Source organism: Capsella rubella, unplaced genomic scaffold (assembly GCF_000375325.1).
Source record: "Capsella rubella cultivar Monte Gargano unplaced genomic scaffold, Caprub1_0 scaffold_2, whole genome shotgun sequence".
Lineage (NCBI taxonomy): Eukaryota > Viridiplantae > Streptophyta > Magnoliopsida > Brassicales > Brassicaceae > Capsella > Capsella rubella.
In genome coordinates, this window is record NW_006238922.1 from 7,732,043 (window position 1) to 7,749,091 (window position 17,049).

General features: G+C 32.8%; 3 protein-coding genes across 3 annotated transcripts; 2 read left to right on the forward strand and 1 right to left on the reverse strand.

Moving 5' to 3' along the window:
• The first annotated feature begins 3,793 nt into the window (after positions 1–3,793).
• On the forward strand, positions 3,794–7,180 carry LOC17896425 (receptor protein kinase TMK1). The gene is made up of 2 exons (XM_006300631.2): positions 3,794–6,243; positions 6,329–7,180. Exons 1-2 carry the CDS (start codon positions 3,954–3,956, stop codon positions 6,859–6,861), a joined length of 2,823 nt encoding a protein of 940 aa, XP_006300693.1. The 5' UTR covers positions 3,794–3,953; the 3' UTR covers positions 6,862–7,180.
• A 4,251-nt stretch (positions 7,181–11,431) lies between these two features.
• LOC17896322 (U-box domain-containing protein 20) lies at positions 11,432–12,777 on the forward strand. The gene has a single exon (XM_006302224.2). The coding sequence runs from the start codon at positions 11,433–11,435 to the stop codon at positions 12,720–12,722; it is 1,290 nt and encodes a 429-aa protein (XP_006302286.1). The 5' UTR covers position 11,432; the 3' UTR covers positions 12,723–12,777.
• Positions 12,778–12,795: 18 nt separating this feature from the next.
• LOC17896072 (PHD finger protein MALE MEIOCYTE DEATH 1) lies at positions 12,796–15,736 on the reverse strand. The gene is made up of 3 exons (XM_023787772.1): positions 15,442–15,736; positions 14,584–14,827; positions 12,796–14,482 (listed from the first exon to the last, which is right to left on the reverse strand). The coding sequence occupies exons 1-3, from the start codon at positions 15,734–15,736 to the stop codon at positions 12,904–12,906; spliced, it is 2,118 nt and encodes a 705-aa protein (XP_023643540.1). The 3' UTR covers positions 12,796–12,903.
• Between the last annotated feature and the right edge of the window lie 1,313 nt (positions 15,737–17,049).

The following is a 17,049-nucleotide window of genomic DNA, read 5'->3' on the forward strand; positions in this document are numbered from 1 at the left end:
AATATTTAAAATTCACATATTATATATTAAATATTCAAATATTAAACCAAATGATACTCATGTCCGAATATTTTTAAAAATAGGAAAATTTTCTGTTTATTATTATTATTCCTAATTAGTTTTGTTTTTAGTTTTGAAATTATCTAAACTAACTAATTATAAAAATCAATGCATTGAATATATATATACAAAATATTTTTATATTAAAAATTGTATATATTTTCTTAATTATACAATAATATAAATGATTCAAAAACATATTTTTAAAATAATAAAAACTTAAAATACTTTTTGAATATTTATATTGGTCAATGCCGGTCAAACGGGTCAATGCCGGATTCTGGCCAAAAGTATACCGGAAAAAATGTTCGTGATGTTGGCGACATGACTACATATAGTTCATATATGTGGGCATGCAATACATATAATTTGTGTAGTTAGAGGTACATTTTTAAATTTCGGATGTGTGACCATGTATTGGAACATCCTTCATGTAGGTAGGTATCTTTTTTCCATAAAACAATATATAGTTTTTTGTGTGTAAAGTCTATTTTTGTGGTTTGACTGATTGCTCATGTGGCATAAATACATAGATCGGAGGACGACCAAAGATTGTGTATATATTTATTTTGTTTTGTCTCTAAACAAAAATATTCTTGACACTTGATGTTTATAGAGTATTAATCCTAATCCACTTCGTTATATATTCTTGACACTTGATAAAAGAACATTTAATTTCTCAAGTATTTGCAATTGGCAGATTGATTTTTTAAATAATCTGTGTGTATATTAATTTTACATTTTTACATTGTTAGGTAAATTGAAGGTTAAGAAAATCAACGTCAAATAAATAAAAATGTTTAAGTTACGTCAAAAAAAAAATTTAAGTCACTATAGTCATTAAAAACTTGAGAAATTAATTAGCAAATGTAAAATTTTGCAAAATTAGTCAATTAATATTTTTGAGAACTAAGAAAAAATGTTGGAGTTGATTAAACCCAACAAAAGTATATGTTGGACTTTGTGGTTTTGCTATATGAGCCAGCCCAGCAGATTTGTCAAGGCCCAAATTAAGAAGTGTTTGTGTTATACTGTATGACTATACTACCTAAGTTAAGTTATGTGTTGTTCACTTGTTTGGTTTAAATAATCTGAACTAAGTTGTGAGAAGTGTAAGAGAGTGGTCAAGCTAGAGACTCAAAATCATCCTTCAACTCATGTGAGAACATATTGAAGTATTTCAAGGTAATTCTAAGGAAATTAGGAAAGATGAGAAAATTCTTAAGTTAAAACACTAAATATATATTTTAGAATTACCTCAAAATACTTCAATATTTTTCTCATATTTCTTGATTTCTTTGTTTTATCTAGGAATTAAATAATAGGGCAAATTATAATTTATCTCAATTGTTTTAATATATTGACTAATAAAATAAATTAGAAAACATATTAAATAAGATAAAAAAATTTGTGTGAAAGAAACTTAAACGACAACTACTTTGAAAAAATAAATTATATATTTTGTGCTATAAACGGCTTAGGAGAAAATTGTTAAAAAATAAATAAGCATTACATATTCTTTTTTATTTTTGTTAACTTATATGTTTCATTAGCAACTAATAATTATTTGATTACTAACAAATTAGTAATGAATGTCGTCAAGTTTTGCTAAATTAGCGACAACATGTGTCATCACAAAAATTCAAAATTTACGAGTCGCCTCTATGACTTAATTCATTGTTATATTATTAACAACAAAATAAGCTAAGCTTTGATTGCATACTTCGATTTATATTTTTTTTTTCTATTTTTTCAACAACTATATTTAATCAACTGAAACGTGATAATATTACGGAACATTGTTTTCATAAAAACTCAGAGAACGGTTTGATATATACATTTTGTGCCAAACAATTCCTTTAAATATTAGCTTGACGAGATATGCAAATTCTCAAAATATAAGAAAAATATCTTTTATCACATTAATTTTTATATCAAATATCGTTATACTCTTTTAATATTAACCCAAAACAAGTAACAAATTTTTGTTTTCCAATAAATAAAGACTTGCACTTATTTGTAAAAAGTTGAACTCATCATTTTTTTTTTTGATAGGTCTCACTCACTACCATATTCATCATCATTCCCTAATTTATGACAAACACAATTATTACCCAACCTAAAAAAACAAACATTATTCTCTTTATAAAAAAAATGAAATTTCTATAGTTAGAACCTATAAATAATAATGTTATATTTTCTTATAGATCTTTGCAGAGAAGCCATGTGCATGGGGAATCATCTTCACCTGGATTTTTTTTTTCCTATACACATATAAAAAAAAAGTAACAATAATACAATACTTGTAAATATAAAAGGTTAATGAACTTTTATATGATCACCATGATTCATGAGACAGCAACGAAAGATACATGTAGCATTTTGCTAAAAACAGACACATCAAACTTTTTTTATATATAAATTTTTTGCATCACATATAATAATAGTTTCATTTATTTTTGTTTGTATATATTTGTTTGGCCTCTTGTTTTAGTTGAAGACTTCTTTATGAATATATCTTTTGTGTGTTATCTATACGAATCATTTGCCAATCTTTTTCACAACTTTTGAACTCTTATGCCTTTGACAGCCTAGACTCCTCGATGTGTGATCTCTAAATTACAACCAATTTAAAATTGTTTGGTTATTTTTGGTGAACTACTCGAATATTAGAATAAATAATATAAATCACACCTTTATTGATTGATTTATTTATTTGTATTTTCTTCTTTACGACATTAATGTACACCTCATTTACGTATTTGGAAACAAATGGTTCAGACTGTGTTACTGGCACAGCGATTATACTTATTTGGGTAATTGATTTTTCTTGATTAGCTTACAAGTACACAACAAGTTTAGGTTATATAAAATAACAAGTTAACAACAATAGTACGACTAAATAACCATGATTTTTAATAAAAATAATACAATAATGTTACAACGGATAAATTGGTATCAATATTTTGTGCCAAACCGCGTTATATCACTTATCTAAACAACGTTAAAATTATTGACAAATAAACCACTGTTTTTTTTTGCGACAAAATCGGTTAATTACATTTTTATTTTATGTCTATAATTTTTGTTATAAATAGTTTACATTTCCGATTTTTATTTAAATAAAAATTGATACTATGGATTATCCATAAGAATTTATCTTACAACGTGTAATATGCTATTTATTTGATAACATTTTTTTTTTAATCACTCTCATTAAAATACACTATTTATTTACAAAAATTGCTTCACCATGTCTTTCTCACAAAATTTGATTATATAGCAAACTCACTTTTACAATCTTCAACAACTTGTCTTAAAAGTTAAAAGCAAAAAAATGTATATATAGCGAATATGAAACAAGAAAACAAAAATTGAAGAGATATTTTTTTGTGTTTTAGGTTACAACAACTTCCCCAAAAACTAAACAAAATATAATTTCTTACCAATATACTAAAGAAAAAAAAAATAGAGATATTTATTGCTTCTTTAGTTTCACCATTTCGTTTATGTGAAGCATTTGACAAAACCCAAAACTCACACTAAAGTAGTCAATATAGTATACTCTATTTTTTCAAATAAACGTTATCTCAATCCTATGATTACTTAATAAATTCAAAACTCCAAAAAAAATAAAAATAAAAATAAATAAATAAAAAGATGTATCTAATCTGTTACCAAACTGTCATTGGCTTAGTGGGGCAGACATCCCATGTGCAGCCTCCTTGGCTTCTGCTTCATAGTTTCATCTTCTTCCTTCTTCTTCCTTCCTTCTCTCTCAATGGCCCATCTTCCCATTTCCACTTTCATCTAATTCTAACCCTAAAGTTTCAACCTTTACTCAAATCTCTCCCTCCTCTGTTTTCTCCTTCTTCCTCTGTTTCTTCAAAGCTATGAAGAAAAGACGAAACTTTCTTCTCTTTTCGATTCCTTTCTTCCTTCTTCTTCTCAAACCAACCAAAGCTGATTCCGATGGAGATGTCTCTGCTATGCTTTCACTCAAGAAGAGCTTAAACCCACCTGTCTCTCTCGGTTGGTCTGACCCTGACCCGTGTAAATGGTCTCACGTCGTTTGTACAGGTACTAAACGTGTGACCCGGATCCAAATCGGGCATTCGGGTCTTCAAGGTACACTTTCTCCTGATCTACGAAACTTATCTGAGCTTGAAAGGCTTGAGCTTCAATGGAACAACATCTCTGGTTCTGTTCCTTCTTTAAGTGGTTTAGCTTCGTTACAAGTTTTGATGCTTAGTAACAACAACTTTGAATCAATCCCTAGTGATGTCTTTGAAGGTTTAACTTCGTTACAATCTGTAGAGATTGATAACAATCCTTTTAAGTCTTGGGAGATTCCAGAGAGCTTGAGAAACGCTTCTGCTCTTCAGAACTTCTCGGCGAATTCGGCTAATGTTTCCGGTACATTACCCGGTTTTCTCGGACCGGATGAGTTTCCCGGTTTGTCGATTTTGCATTTGGCTTTCAATAACTTGGAAGGTGAATTGCCTTTGAGTCTGTCTGGCTCACAGGTTCAGTCTTTGTGGCTTAATGGTCAGAAGCTTACTGGTTCTATCAATGTTCTTCAGAACATGACTGGTTTGAAAGAGGTTTGGCTTCATTCCAACGCGTTTTCGGGTTCTTTACCGGATTTTTCGGGTCTTAAGGAGCTTGAGAGCTTGAGTTTGAGGGATAACGCGTTCACAGGTCTTGTTCCTGCGTCTTTGTTAAGTCTTGAGTCACTTAAAGTTGTGAACTTGACTAATAATCATCTTCAAGGACCAGTTCCTGTGTTTAAGAGCTCTGTTTCAGTTGATTTGGATAAAGATTCCAATAGCTTTTGCTTGTCTAGTCCTGGTGAGTGTGATCCTAGAGTAAAGTCTTTGCTTTTGATAGCTAGTTCATTCGGTTATCCGCAGAGGCTCGCTGAGAGTTGGAAAGGAAATGATCCTTGTATGAATTGGATTGGTATAGCTTGTAGCAATGGGAACATTACTGTTATTAATCTTGAGAAAATGGGTCTAACCGGGACGATTTCTCCCGAGTTTGGAGCCATTAAATCGCTACAAAGGATCGTTCTTGGAATCAATAATCTTACTGGTACTATTCCTCAAGAGCTTACAACGTTACCTAATCTCAAAACACTCGATGTCTCGACTAACCAGCTATTTGGGAAGGTCCCGGGTTTTAGAAGCAATGTGGTTGTGAATACTAATGGTAACCCTGACATGGGAAAAGACAAAAGCTCTTTGCCGCCTCCCGGTTCTTCTTCGCCTTCAGGTGGTTCGGGTACAGGAATTACTGGCGATAAGGACAGGAAGTCATCAACTTTTATAGGAATCATTGTTGGTTCAGTTCTTGGAGGTCTTTTGTTGATCTTCTTGATTGGTTTATTAGTATTCTGCTGGTATAAAAAGAGGCAAAAGCGTAACACAAGAGGCGAGAGCTCGAATGCAGTAGTGGTGCATCCACGACATTCGGGATCTGACAATGAGAGCGTCAAAATCACAGTTGCGGGTTCAAGTGTAAGCGTTGGAGGGATAAGTGATACCTACACACTTCCTGGTACGAGCGAGGTAGGAGATAATATCCAAATGGTGGAAGCAGGAAACATGCTGATCTCAATACAAGTGCTTCGTTCTGTGACTAACAACTTCAGTGAAGATAACATTCTAGGATCAGGAGGTTTCGGGGTTGTGTATAAAGGCGAATTACACGATGGAACCAAGATCGCAGTCAAGAGAATGGAGAATGGTGTGATTGCTGGTAAAGGTTTTGCAGAATTCAAATCAGAGATTGCGGTTTTAACAAAGGTTAGGCATCGCCATTTGGTTACACTTCTCGGTTATTGTTTGGACGGGAACGAGAAGCTTCTTGTGTATGAGTATATGCCGCAAGGAACATTGAGTAGGCATTTGTTTGAGTGGTCAGAGGAAGGGCTTAAGCCTCTGTTATGGAAACAGAGATTGACTTTGGCTTTGGATGTTGCAAGAGGTGTGGAGTATCTCCATGGCTTAGCTCATCAAAGCTTCATTCATAGGGATCTTAAGCCTTCAAACATTCTTTTAGGCGATGATATGAGGGCTAAAGTTGCAGACTTTGGACTCGTTCGTCTCGCCCCTGAAGGGAAAGGATCGATTGAAACCAGAATTGCAGGAACATTTGGTTACTTGGCACCCGAATATGCAGGTTAGCTAGTTTGCCATCTCTTTGAATGTTCTTTTATTGAGTAAAGATTGTTTCTTGATGATGATTGTGATCTTGATTCTTGCAGTAACGGGTCGTGTGACCACGAAGGTCGATGTGTACAGCTTCGGGGTAATTCTAATGGAACTCATAACAGGAAGAAAGTCACTAGACGAATCACAACCAGAAGAGAGCATTCACTTAGTCTCCTGGTTCAAACGAATGTACATCAACAAAGAATCATCATTCAAGAAAGCGATCGACCCAACAATAGACCTTGACGAAGAGACACTCGCCAGCGTTCACACAGTTGCTGAACTAGCAGGCCATTGCTGCGCCCGTGAGCCTTACCAGAGACCAGACATGGGACACGCAGTCAACATTCTATCTTCACTAGTCGAGCTATGGAAACCGTCTGATCAGAATCCAGAAGACATATACGGTATTGATCTTGACATGTCTTTGCCTCAAGCTCTAAAGAAATGGCAAGCTTATGAAGGAAGAAGTGATCTTGAATCTTCAACTTCATCGCTTTTACCTAGCTTGGACAACACGCAGATGAGTATTCCCACTAGACCTTACGGATTCGCTGAGTCTTTCACTTCAGTAGATGGACGATGAATGAGAGAGACTTCCTCAAACCCAAGATCTGTTTTTTTTTTTTCTTCTTCTGTATATTTTGTGATTCCCTCCTCTCACAATTCTTTTCATGTTTCTTGTGATGCAAGTAACATTTTAGGGCTTAATTTGAGTTTTCTTAATATTATTTTGTTGTTTGGTGTTTTTGGTTTTGTTTTCTTGATTTAGAAAAGGTGACGTGTGTACTTTGTAAGTCTTAAGTATTAAGTTTGTGGAAAATGGTAATGACAGTGAGGTAGAGAAAGAGAGGTTGGGCATTGGATCCATCTTCACATGGCTGTCTCTTTTGTTTGGATCTTCATTTGTTTTCTAATATCTTTATAAATTGACATCTCTACTTGATCTCAACTAAAATGTTTTTTTTTTGTGAATTTAGTTTCTATAACTTACACTTAATTTCAGTAAATAATATATATCAATATTGGTTTAAATTAGTAGTTAGTGATACAAATTCAGCACTTTCTTCGATCTCAAATTTGGTTTTTGGTTCATTTAATATCGATAAAATAATAAATATCACAATTCTACATTATTAATTTGTAGAGGTTTTATCGTAACTAGATTGTTGATTCGGATTGTATTTCGGGTTTTCGATTTTTTAGGATTTTTGGGTTATGACCGTTTTAATTTAGTATACATAATCAAATATTGATGGTTAGGTATGGCTTTGGTTATGATTTGTTTTTGAAATTTAACTAAACATATTTTTTAAAAGGATAACAGTTCAACCAAATCAAAGAAATAAACAAAGTTTTGGTCAGGACTACAATTATTAATTATGTCATTATTTAAAGATTATATTTTTTTGTTTTGTTAGCAAATTATTACTGCTTATAAAACAGCAGAACTTGAACAACAAAAAGCCTTGATTGAACTGGAGATCTAAAACATAATCATGTATGCATAATTACTTATTCAGTTATTCTAATTACCAAATAAAAGTTGTACATAAGTACAATACAAAACAGCACATAGAACAGAGAGATAGTGATTTTTTTTCCACACGTTTGTACTTTTGTGTCTCTTAAAGAAAACAGAAACACATTACATATATTTTTCATATATAACACAATTAAATTTAGATTTGAGCAAACTTGTATTAAGCTCTAAAATCTTGAAAAGACTAATATTTTTACTATTTTTTTCTTTTCTTCATATAACGCGTTTTGTAATTAGTAGTACTATGGCCTAAAAGAAAAAGAACAAATAAAGATGAATACTATGTTCATACTTTAGAGTACAACTAAACAGACAATTTAGAAGTGTTAATCACATATTTTACATAATAGTACAACTTTTTTTGCTGTGACTGAGTACTAAATAAATAACATATCCTTATTCTCTTTTCAATTAAATTATCATTTTTTACATAAAATAAAACTTAGGAGCAAATACTTTTCAAGTACACAAAATAATATTAGAAGAAATTTTTTGATTTTCTATGCTTGATATCGTAAGAAAATAGTAGAATTTTTTTTTTCCTATTATGATATTTGTTCAAAAAAGAAATCGAGAATAAAAATAATAAGTTAATAAATCTTGTAAGAAAATGGGGGAAAATATATGAAAGTAAAAAATATGGTACACACAATAAAAGAAAGAAAAAAATAATCTATGATTAAATTAGATGACTTGAAAAATTAGACATTCGATTACACAGATTGATTTCTTCTACTTTTTCCATTATAAATTATTCTTTTATTGTAAAATTATTAAATCGAAATTGTGCAAACATTTCTTCAATTTTCAACTGTTTTTTCTTGTTCTTTTCAAACTATTTGACCAATTCACTTCGTAGTGGGTGATGTTTTAGTTACGTTTGAATTTTGCAAATAGCCTCAATTATGTTTTTAGACCACAACACAAGACACTCCAAAAGAGAAGACTCTAGAAAGTTACGTATCTCAAGGAATTGAAGAAAAAACCACTAGACAACTCTACAAAACTAGAGCCCAACTCATCAACAATTAAAGCCCACTCTTCACACAAGTCACAGTCAAAATGTGATCTTAGTAATAACCTTGTCGAGCATGTGAAGAACAAGGAATGTAACATAGTTCATTGATCTCATTGTGTCACAAACTCACTGACCAAAACGATGATTTCTTATAGCACATTCAGCTCGAACCTTTTCTTGCAAGTCAAATACGTTCATTAAAACCATATAACATGCTTTGATTTCGGGCATGAGGGGATGTATGGGATTCGGCCCCAAACCTCTTTGATTATTCAAAAAAAAAAATGTTCATTGATGTATTCGATAGTATAGAGAAACACTCTTCTATAACGGTTTTGCATAAGAAAAATATAGGAAAGTATCTCATCGACTAACTTAAATATTGAGTTCAAAGAACCATAAATGTTAGAAATTTTCAAATAGAAAAAGAGTGTATAAAGACTCTAATAGGTTATTATTTGAACAAATAAGTATTGAAATCAATAAATTCTTAAAAGACTTACAAAAATAATTTATTATGTAATTATTTCGCATCTAACAAAGTTTGACTATTTTTTTGCTCAAAACCCAAATTACCCATCAAATAAATTATAAAACATGAATCTTCATCATTTTGTTTTTTTTACTAAAAATGTAAATATATCATTTAAAAGAATATATTATGATTTGAACACATAACTCTCGATATCAATAAATTTTTAAACCAAGACATTTAAAATTTTTAATATATAATTATTTTGCATCGTATCTTCAAAAGTTTGACGAAAAATTTATTTTTGTTCGAAATTCAAGTTATCCATCGAATAATTAAAACATAAATTCTCATCTTTTTTTTATTACTTTACTAAGAATGTAAATATTTCACTAACAAAAATGTTTTATGTTAACAATCAAAACATAATTCGCCATTTCGGTATTATGTCGTCGTCTAATAAACATGAATCCTCATCACCTACCCAGAAATTATGGTATTATATCCTCTAATATCATCAAGTGGTCGATTCCTAAGATTATAGTATAGATAAATATGGTTTGGTTGAGATGATGATATTGTTGGTCGTGCATGGTCGAACACACATATAGTTAATTAACTTAGCTGGAAAAACTAAGTACAAATTAAGATCGGGTTAATGAGTTGGAGATAGGTGTTGCCGTGTTGCTTAACTATTATTTAAAAGTAGTAGGAAAGATATGGACAGAGTGATACAATCTCAAGCTTGATTGATAGAATAATCAAAAATAACAAAATCAGGTAAGAACGTAAAACGTAATGAAACATATGCGCATGGTAGCGTTTTCATGCACCGACTCTTTAGTCTTGACCACTGACTTGGTCAATCTCTAGAACTAGCCGATTTCACATTTATTTCTTCATTTTTTATAATCATAAATTTTAATATTTAAAGACTAAAACTACTCTATTATATGGATTCTCGCAAATCACGACTCCAAAAATTATGTATATAGTTTTTTTGAATGATTCATTTTTCAAATTCACACTCAACTTACATATGATCAGATTAAACATACAAAGTTAGATTAAAAATTTTCTTACGAAAGAAAAAAGTTAGATTAATTTTACACTCAACTTCAATTCGAATAGTTTATGAATGTGGTTACATACTTCAATGTTTTTAAAGTTTTAAATTATTATATTTACGTAGGGTAACTTATTGTTCACATTTTTATTCTTTATTTTAAAATATTAATTTTAAAACAATAGGAAAAAAAATTATATTCTATGGATTCTCACGAGTCATAGGAAAAAGAATACCCCTCTAAATTATATTTTTTTTTGTAAGTTTATTCCTAGCTTACAAAATATACTAAATTGGATTAAATATGCAATAAAACTCTTATGTGTATCTTCAAAAAAAAAATTGAATAATCTCATCATTCATCAGTGTTTTTATATTCTAAGAGTAGACTTACTCTCCTCATTGCGAAATTTTCATTTTGATGATATATGATTTACCATAACTTATGAAAACTGTAACCGAAAGTTTATATAATGGGTTAAATTAGATTTTAACTTTTGATAATTGTAACCGAAATTTATATAATGGGTTAAATTAGAATTTGTTGAATATATATATATATATTTTTTTATAAGTTAAATAATTTTATCAAAAAATGCTAAATGAAAATTTTTTAAACTTAATGAAAAAAATACTATATTCATAGATTTTCACTAGTCATACAACTCCCAAAAAAAAAAAACCCCAACCCAAGAATTGGTTTTTAATACATATATTTTCTTTCATATATCTACATTATTAGTCACTTGTCAATATCATTAAATTTTTTCAAACATTCAACGGTCAATTTTTTCGATTCTTTAACAGCTAGCGAATAATATGACATAAACCTTCTCCATTATTCATATTTCATTTTTCCCGTGATTCTTTTTTTTTTTCTTTTTATCATTTACCTAAAATATTAACTTTGACCCAACTCGCGTTCGAGAAGCGTATAACGATAGTGACTAATTTAAATATATAACATTTATTATATCCCTAAGTTTTTATGTACACATACATATATAAATGTTATCGTCCCAACTTGTTTCTTCATTACCAAAGAAGACAGTCAAAGAATGGGACTTTCATTGAGAGTAAGACGTCGTGGAGGTACCAAGAAAGTGATCATTCCGGCGACGAGTTGCTCGGAAGACGAGGAAATCGCGATCCCGTCGCAGTTTCAATGCCCGATTTCGTATGAGCTAATGAAAGATCCGGTGATTATTGCTTCAGGGATCACTTACGACCGTGAAAACATTGAGAAATGGTTTGAGTCTGGTTACCAAACTTGTCCTGTTACTAATACTGTTTTGTCAAGTTTGGAACAGATTCCGAATCATACTATAAGGAGGATGATTCAAGGTTGGTGCGGGTCGTCACTTGGCGGCGGGATTGAACGAATCCCGACGCCACGTGTACCCGTGACGAGTCATCAAGTTTCCGAGATTTGCGAGAAGTTGTACGCCGCAACGCGGCGTGGTGACCACGCCGTGTGCGGCGAGATGGTTGGGAAGTTGAAGAAGTTGGGAAAAGAGAGTGAGAGGAACCGAAAATGCGTTAGGGAAAACGGCGCCGGATTGGTTCTTTGCGTTTGTTTCGACGCGTTTTCCGGAAACGCAAACGCTACTCTATTATTGGAGGAGATTGTGTCTGTGCTTACGTGGATGTCTCCTATTGGTTCAGAAGGTCAATCCGAACTTACGTCTACGTCGTCGTTTAGTAGGTTGGTGGAGCTTTTGAGAAATGGCGATCAAAACGCGGCGTTTCTTGTTAAAGAGCTTCTTGAGCTTAACGTAGCTCATGTTCACGCGTTAACAAAGATCAATGGCGTCGAAGAAGCGTTCTTGAAATCGATTACTCGCGATACGATATGCGTCAACTCGTTAATCTCAATCCATTACATGATCTTGGCAAATCAAGAAACCGTTTCAAGGTTTCTTGAACTGGATCTTGTGAATATAACAGTGGAGATGCTAGTGGATTCAGACAACAGCGTATGCGAAAAGGCGTTAATGGTTTTAAACGCGGTTTGCGATACTAACGAAGGAAGAGAGATAGTGAGAAGAAACGAGTTGGTGATACCTATCTTGGTGAAGAAGATTTTGAAGATCACTGAGAAGAAGAGTTTGGTTTCAGTGATGTGGAAGATTTGTAAAAGTGGAGATGGGTCTGAGGTTGAAGAAGCATTGAGATTAGGTGCGTTTAAGAAGCTTGTTGTGATGTTACAAGTTGGTTGTGGTGAAGGCACTAAGGAGAAGGTTACTGAGTTGTTGAAGATGATGAACAAAGTTATGAAGACGAATGGTTTTGTTGATCGTTCTTACTCTTCTTCAACTGAGTTTAAACATGTTAAGAAACCATTTTGATACAAATACAGTTATACATTTGTATATAGAGGAAACACAATTTTTTTTACAAACCTCTCTTTGTAGCAGAGTCTTTAACCAAACTTGTATACCACAACACAACACAACACAAGTCTAATACAGTTTTGTTTCATTTACCAAAAGAATTGAGTTATCTACATAGATTGATCCAAAATTGGCTTTACAGGAGATAGTTCTCTTCAGGGAAAATCAAATCAAGACATCTCTGCTGATCACCATAGAAATCATCTGCAGATTCAATCAGAAACATGTTGTCTGAACTTGGAAATTCATATTTTGGCTGCAACAGTTTCCTCTGTTGTTCTGCAAATTCTTCACAGCAATTCGAACACACGAAAAGTGGAGGCAAAGTGTCTGAATCATCAATCTCACAGCATCTTGTATGCTGCCATACTTCACAGACATCACATGATATCATCCTTTCACCATCATCATCTCTAGCTCTGCAAACACATTTCACCATCCATGTATCACATCCACCTTGACACTTCAGGTTTGATTCCAAGTCAATCCCATGACCTCTCACTGTTAATGCAGAACAAGACTCGGTCAAACCCATGCCTTCCTTGATCTCTTCAATCTCACTCACCACAAAATTTTCTAAGATGCAGTAAGTATCTCTGAAAGTTTCTTCAATGGCTCGCTTTAGATCAAAGACTGTGGCTTGTATTGGAACTGTGACCAATTCACCTGGAGGGAGCTCTGTGGCCTGTTCTGATCTGAAATCAAGTAAACTTGGATTGATACGGCAAACATATTGTAAGACTGTTTCATTGTTGTCCCATATAGACCACTCCTTTATGAAGAACTTGCTGTCTAGGATAGCTTGAGTTGCAGATCTCACTTGCTCAGATTCTGGATAGTTCAACAACACATTTGTGTATAGTAATAACAGATCTCCATAAACATCAGCTCCAGGTTTCAATGGAGTAAAAATCCTCAAAGGAGTAATCTCTGCTAGCACAACAGCTTCTTCTTTCTTTGGTTCTATGGCTTTCATTGCATCACCAAGCTCCTGTATTGTATAATGCAGAATACGTGTAATGGGATCAACATAACGCCGGACCAAAACATTCCCAATGACCACATTGTGCATAGACTTGAGCACATAATCCAGCAGACCGGTATCCCCAATATGCAATCTAGCTGAATCCCTAACATCTTGCCGAGTCATACCATTTGGATTCATTGCTTTCATCTCTTTCAGTGACTCTACTATCACTTCAGCTGCAAATTCCAGTCTCCTCACAGGCCATCTACTACCCAAGTTAGCTGCCACAGTCCTATAGTTCCTATATTTCGGAGACTTCTCATTATGAGCGATATCACTTTTCTTCAAAAGCAACCTGTTTGATCTTTTTGGATGAGGAGAATCTGTCAGGAGAGGAGGAGTCGCAGGAAGAAGCTTTTGGGGAGAAGCATGTGACTTGATGATGAGCATAAACCGCAAAAGATCTCGGAATGTCCTCAAATGACCTTCACTCATTTCTCTGTAATGCCGAATAACTTGTTTGATATCTTTAGTTTGTTGATGCTCACTGAAATCAACGTCTATCTGATCAAGTTCTAGTGAACCAAGAAGCTCTATTGCGTTCTCATAGTCATCCTTGGTCACACCATAACTTCCACGACAGAACTTGTATCCCCATCTACCAAACCAGGAATGGCCATAAGCTACACCATAAAGCAACCTCAGGTCAAGAGATCTCTTCTTAGAGAAATCTTCAACAGTTATCATCCTGCAACAAGAACACATTCTATCAATCTCCCAAATCCCAATCATGCAAAAGAAAAAAATCCAACAAAAGCAACAAGACTAGATGAATGTGATATCAATTACCGTGCTCCAAGGCTATTACAAATCCTATCCCAAATATCAACGATTTCTCTTCCGCACATATACTTAGAACCTCCTTCCATACCATTGATGGAGATCAAATGACCACATCCATTACCATGAATCACTCCATGTAAGAGATGAATTTGTAGATCAAAAACATCATCTTCTAATGGCATATTCCACTCAGAATCAGTTGGTATTATAAAGTGATACTTCCTCTTTGACACTAAATGATTGCTCCACCCTAAACAAAACACAAAATCAAAGTCAAGAACTGCCACCAAATCTGACTAATCCAACCATTGATCCTCATCAGTTACAGAAATGAATCCAAAATCCCACGTCTTCATATACACTCACTCATCTCAAACACTCAGAATCTCCATTCTACAACACCTTAAAAATACATTACTAATGTGAAACCAGTACTTAGACTCTCAGCTCAACAACATCTTAAAATCTACATACTAATCTGAAACAGTGAAACCAATACAAAGAATCACGAGTTAACATTATCATCAAATACTTAGCTGAATCAATACTCACAAATTCCTATTTAGTAACAACATCTTACGATTCATACTCATCAAAACCCATCACTCATAAGTCTCAATCTGAAACCAAATCAAAATCGAACAATCCAAAACCCATTACTCAAAAGTCTCAATCTCAACATAATCATCAAACACAGTAATCAAAATCTCAATCCCACAAAAAATTGTAAACCCTAATCGAAACAAATCCATATTCCAAAAAAACTCAATTCACAAAATCTCATCAAACACCAAATTGATCAACCAAATAGATTAAACCCAAATTGAAATCAAACCCAGAAACCACAAAACCAATCGCACGAACCTGTGCATCGACATTGATCGCAATAAGGTTCCGAAGAACGAGCAACATCTTCTTCAACGGTGTAAAGCGGAACAACAGAGCTCGTCGTCTCATGACCAAGAAGCGTACACCAAACAGGCATACCACGAACATTATAATCCTCTACATCAGCACAATCCCGCAAAAAAACCCTAATCTGATCCCGAAACGATCCGTTCCGGTTAATCGGAACCCCATCTTCGCCGAACCGTAACGAGCTGTAAACTTTGGGCTTCCTCTTTCTCTTACGGCACGTTTCGATGATTGGTATCGGCATTGTTCGATTTAGATTGTGAAAATTTTAGGGTTTTAGGATTCGATGGTGATGATGATGATGAAGAAGACGATGAGCTCTGTTATGAGTTTACCCGCTCGAATTGAAACAAAATGTGATCTGTGTGAAGTTTTAGAAATGCCCTTGAGGATTAGTATTATTTACATGATTGCCATTGAATCTGACGGTTTTAGATTGTGGTTGGGGAATTGGTTTTGATCCTGGCCGTTCGTTGTTTTCTCTAACTGTATGAGTTTGTTAAGTCAAACCGCTCACTCGGTTAAGTCAACAGCTCACTTGGAATCCGGAAAATAAATACATAATTTTATAATATTAATTTATTTTCATATAATTATTTTATATAAATAAACATATCTCCAAAGAATTATTTTTTATAAATAATTTTATCCTCGAAAAATTATGATCTTAGAAATTATTTCAAAATTAACACAAAAATTTAATAACCCTTAAATTATTAAAAACTTATTATATTGTACATTAGAAAAAAAAAATATGGGATGAATAATTTTTTCAAAATGATATATGATCCTTATTTAAAATAATTAATATATATGTCTTAGAAATTCAAAAAAAAAATTAGTAATTAAAGAATATTTAAGAGATAGAGAAAATTGGTAATTTCATCTCTAGACAAACATAAAACTCCTACATGTCTCTTTTTCCAATTAGCTATATTTATAAATTATTTCACCATAAATCATCAATATATATTAAATCTGATATAATACTTTCTAATAATGATAAAATGGTTTTATAAAAAAAAAATTAAAAAAGTATATATCTCTTCGGTTTAAATTCTATGTATCTTATAGTGATATGCATCTTAGGTTTAAATCAACAAAAGAAGTGTTGAGGACTTTTTTTAGTTCGTGGACATCTGAGTCACTCTTTTTGACTTTTCATTAGGAATTAGATAAATACACCACTACCTCTCTTTACTTTTACTTTTAAATACTCATCATCATCCCTCTCTTGCAATCTAATACAAGAGATCGATCAGTACACATATGGATCATTCAAAGGCTTCTCTTCTTGATTGTATCATGGACATTCTTGTTCATCTACTTACGATCTTTTCTGACGAAGAGCAAGGCGAAGAGGTCGTCGACAAGGCGGTAGAAGAAAATCGTGCTGCTCAAAAACACTTTAGGGGACTCAATTGTGTTAAACTCAATTAGCCCTGATGAATGATATGATAAGTTTCTCTTAATAACTTTTTTTTTTTAATTTTTGTCTTGCTTAGCATCAGTAATATAGACATAATCTTAAGATCGATCTATTAGTTGGTAAAGACT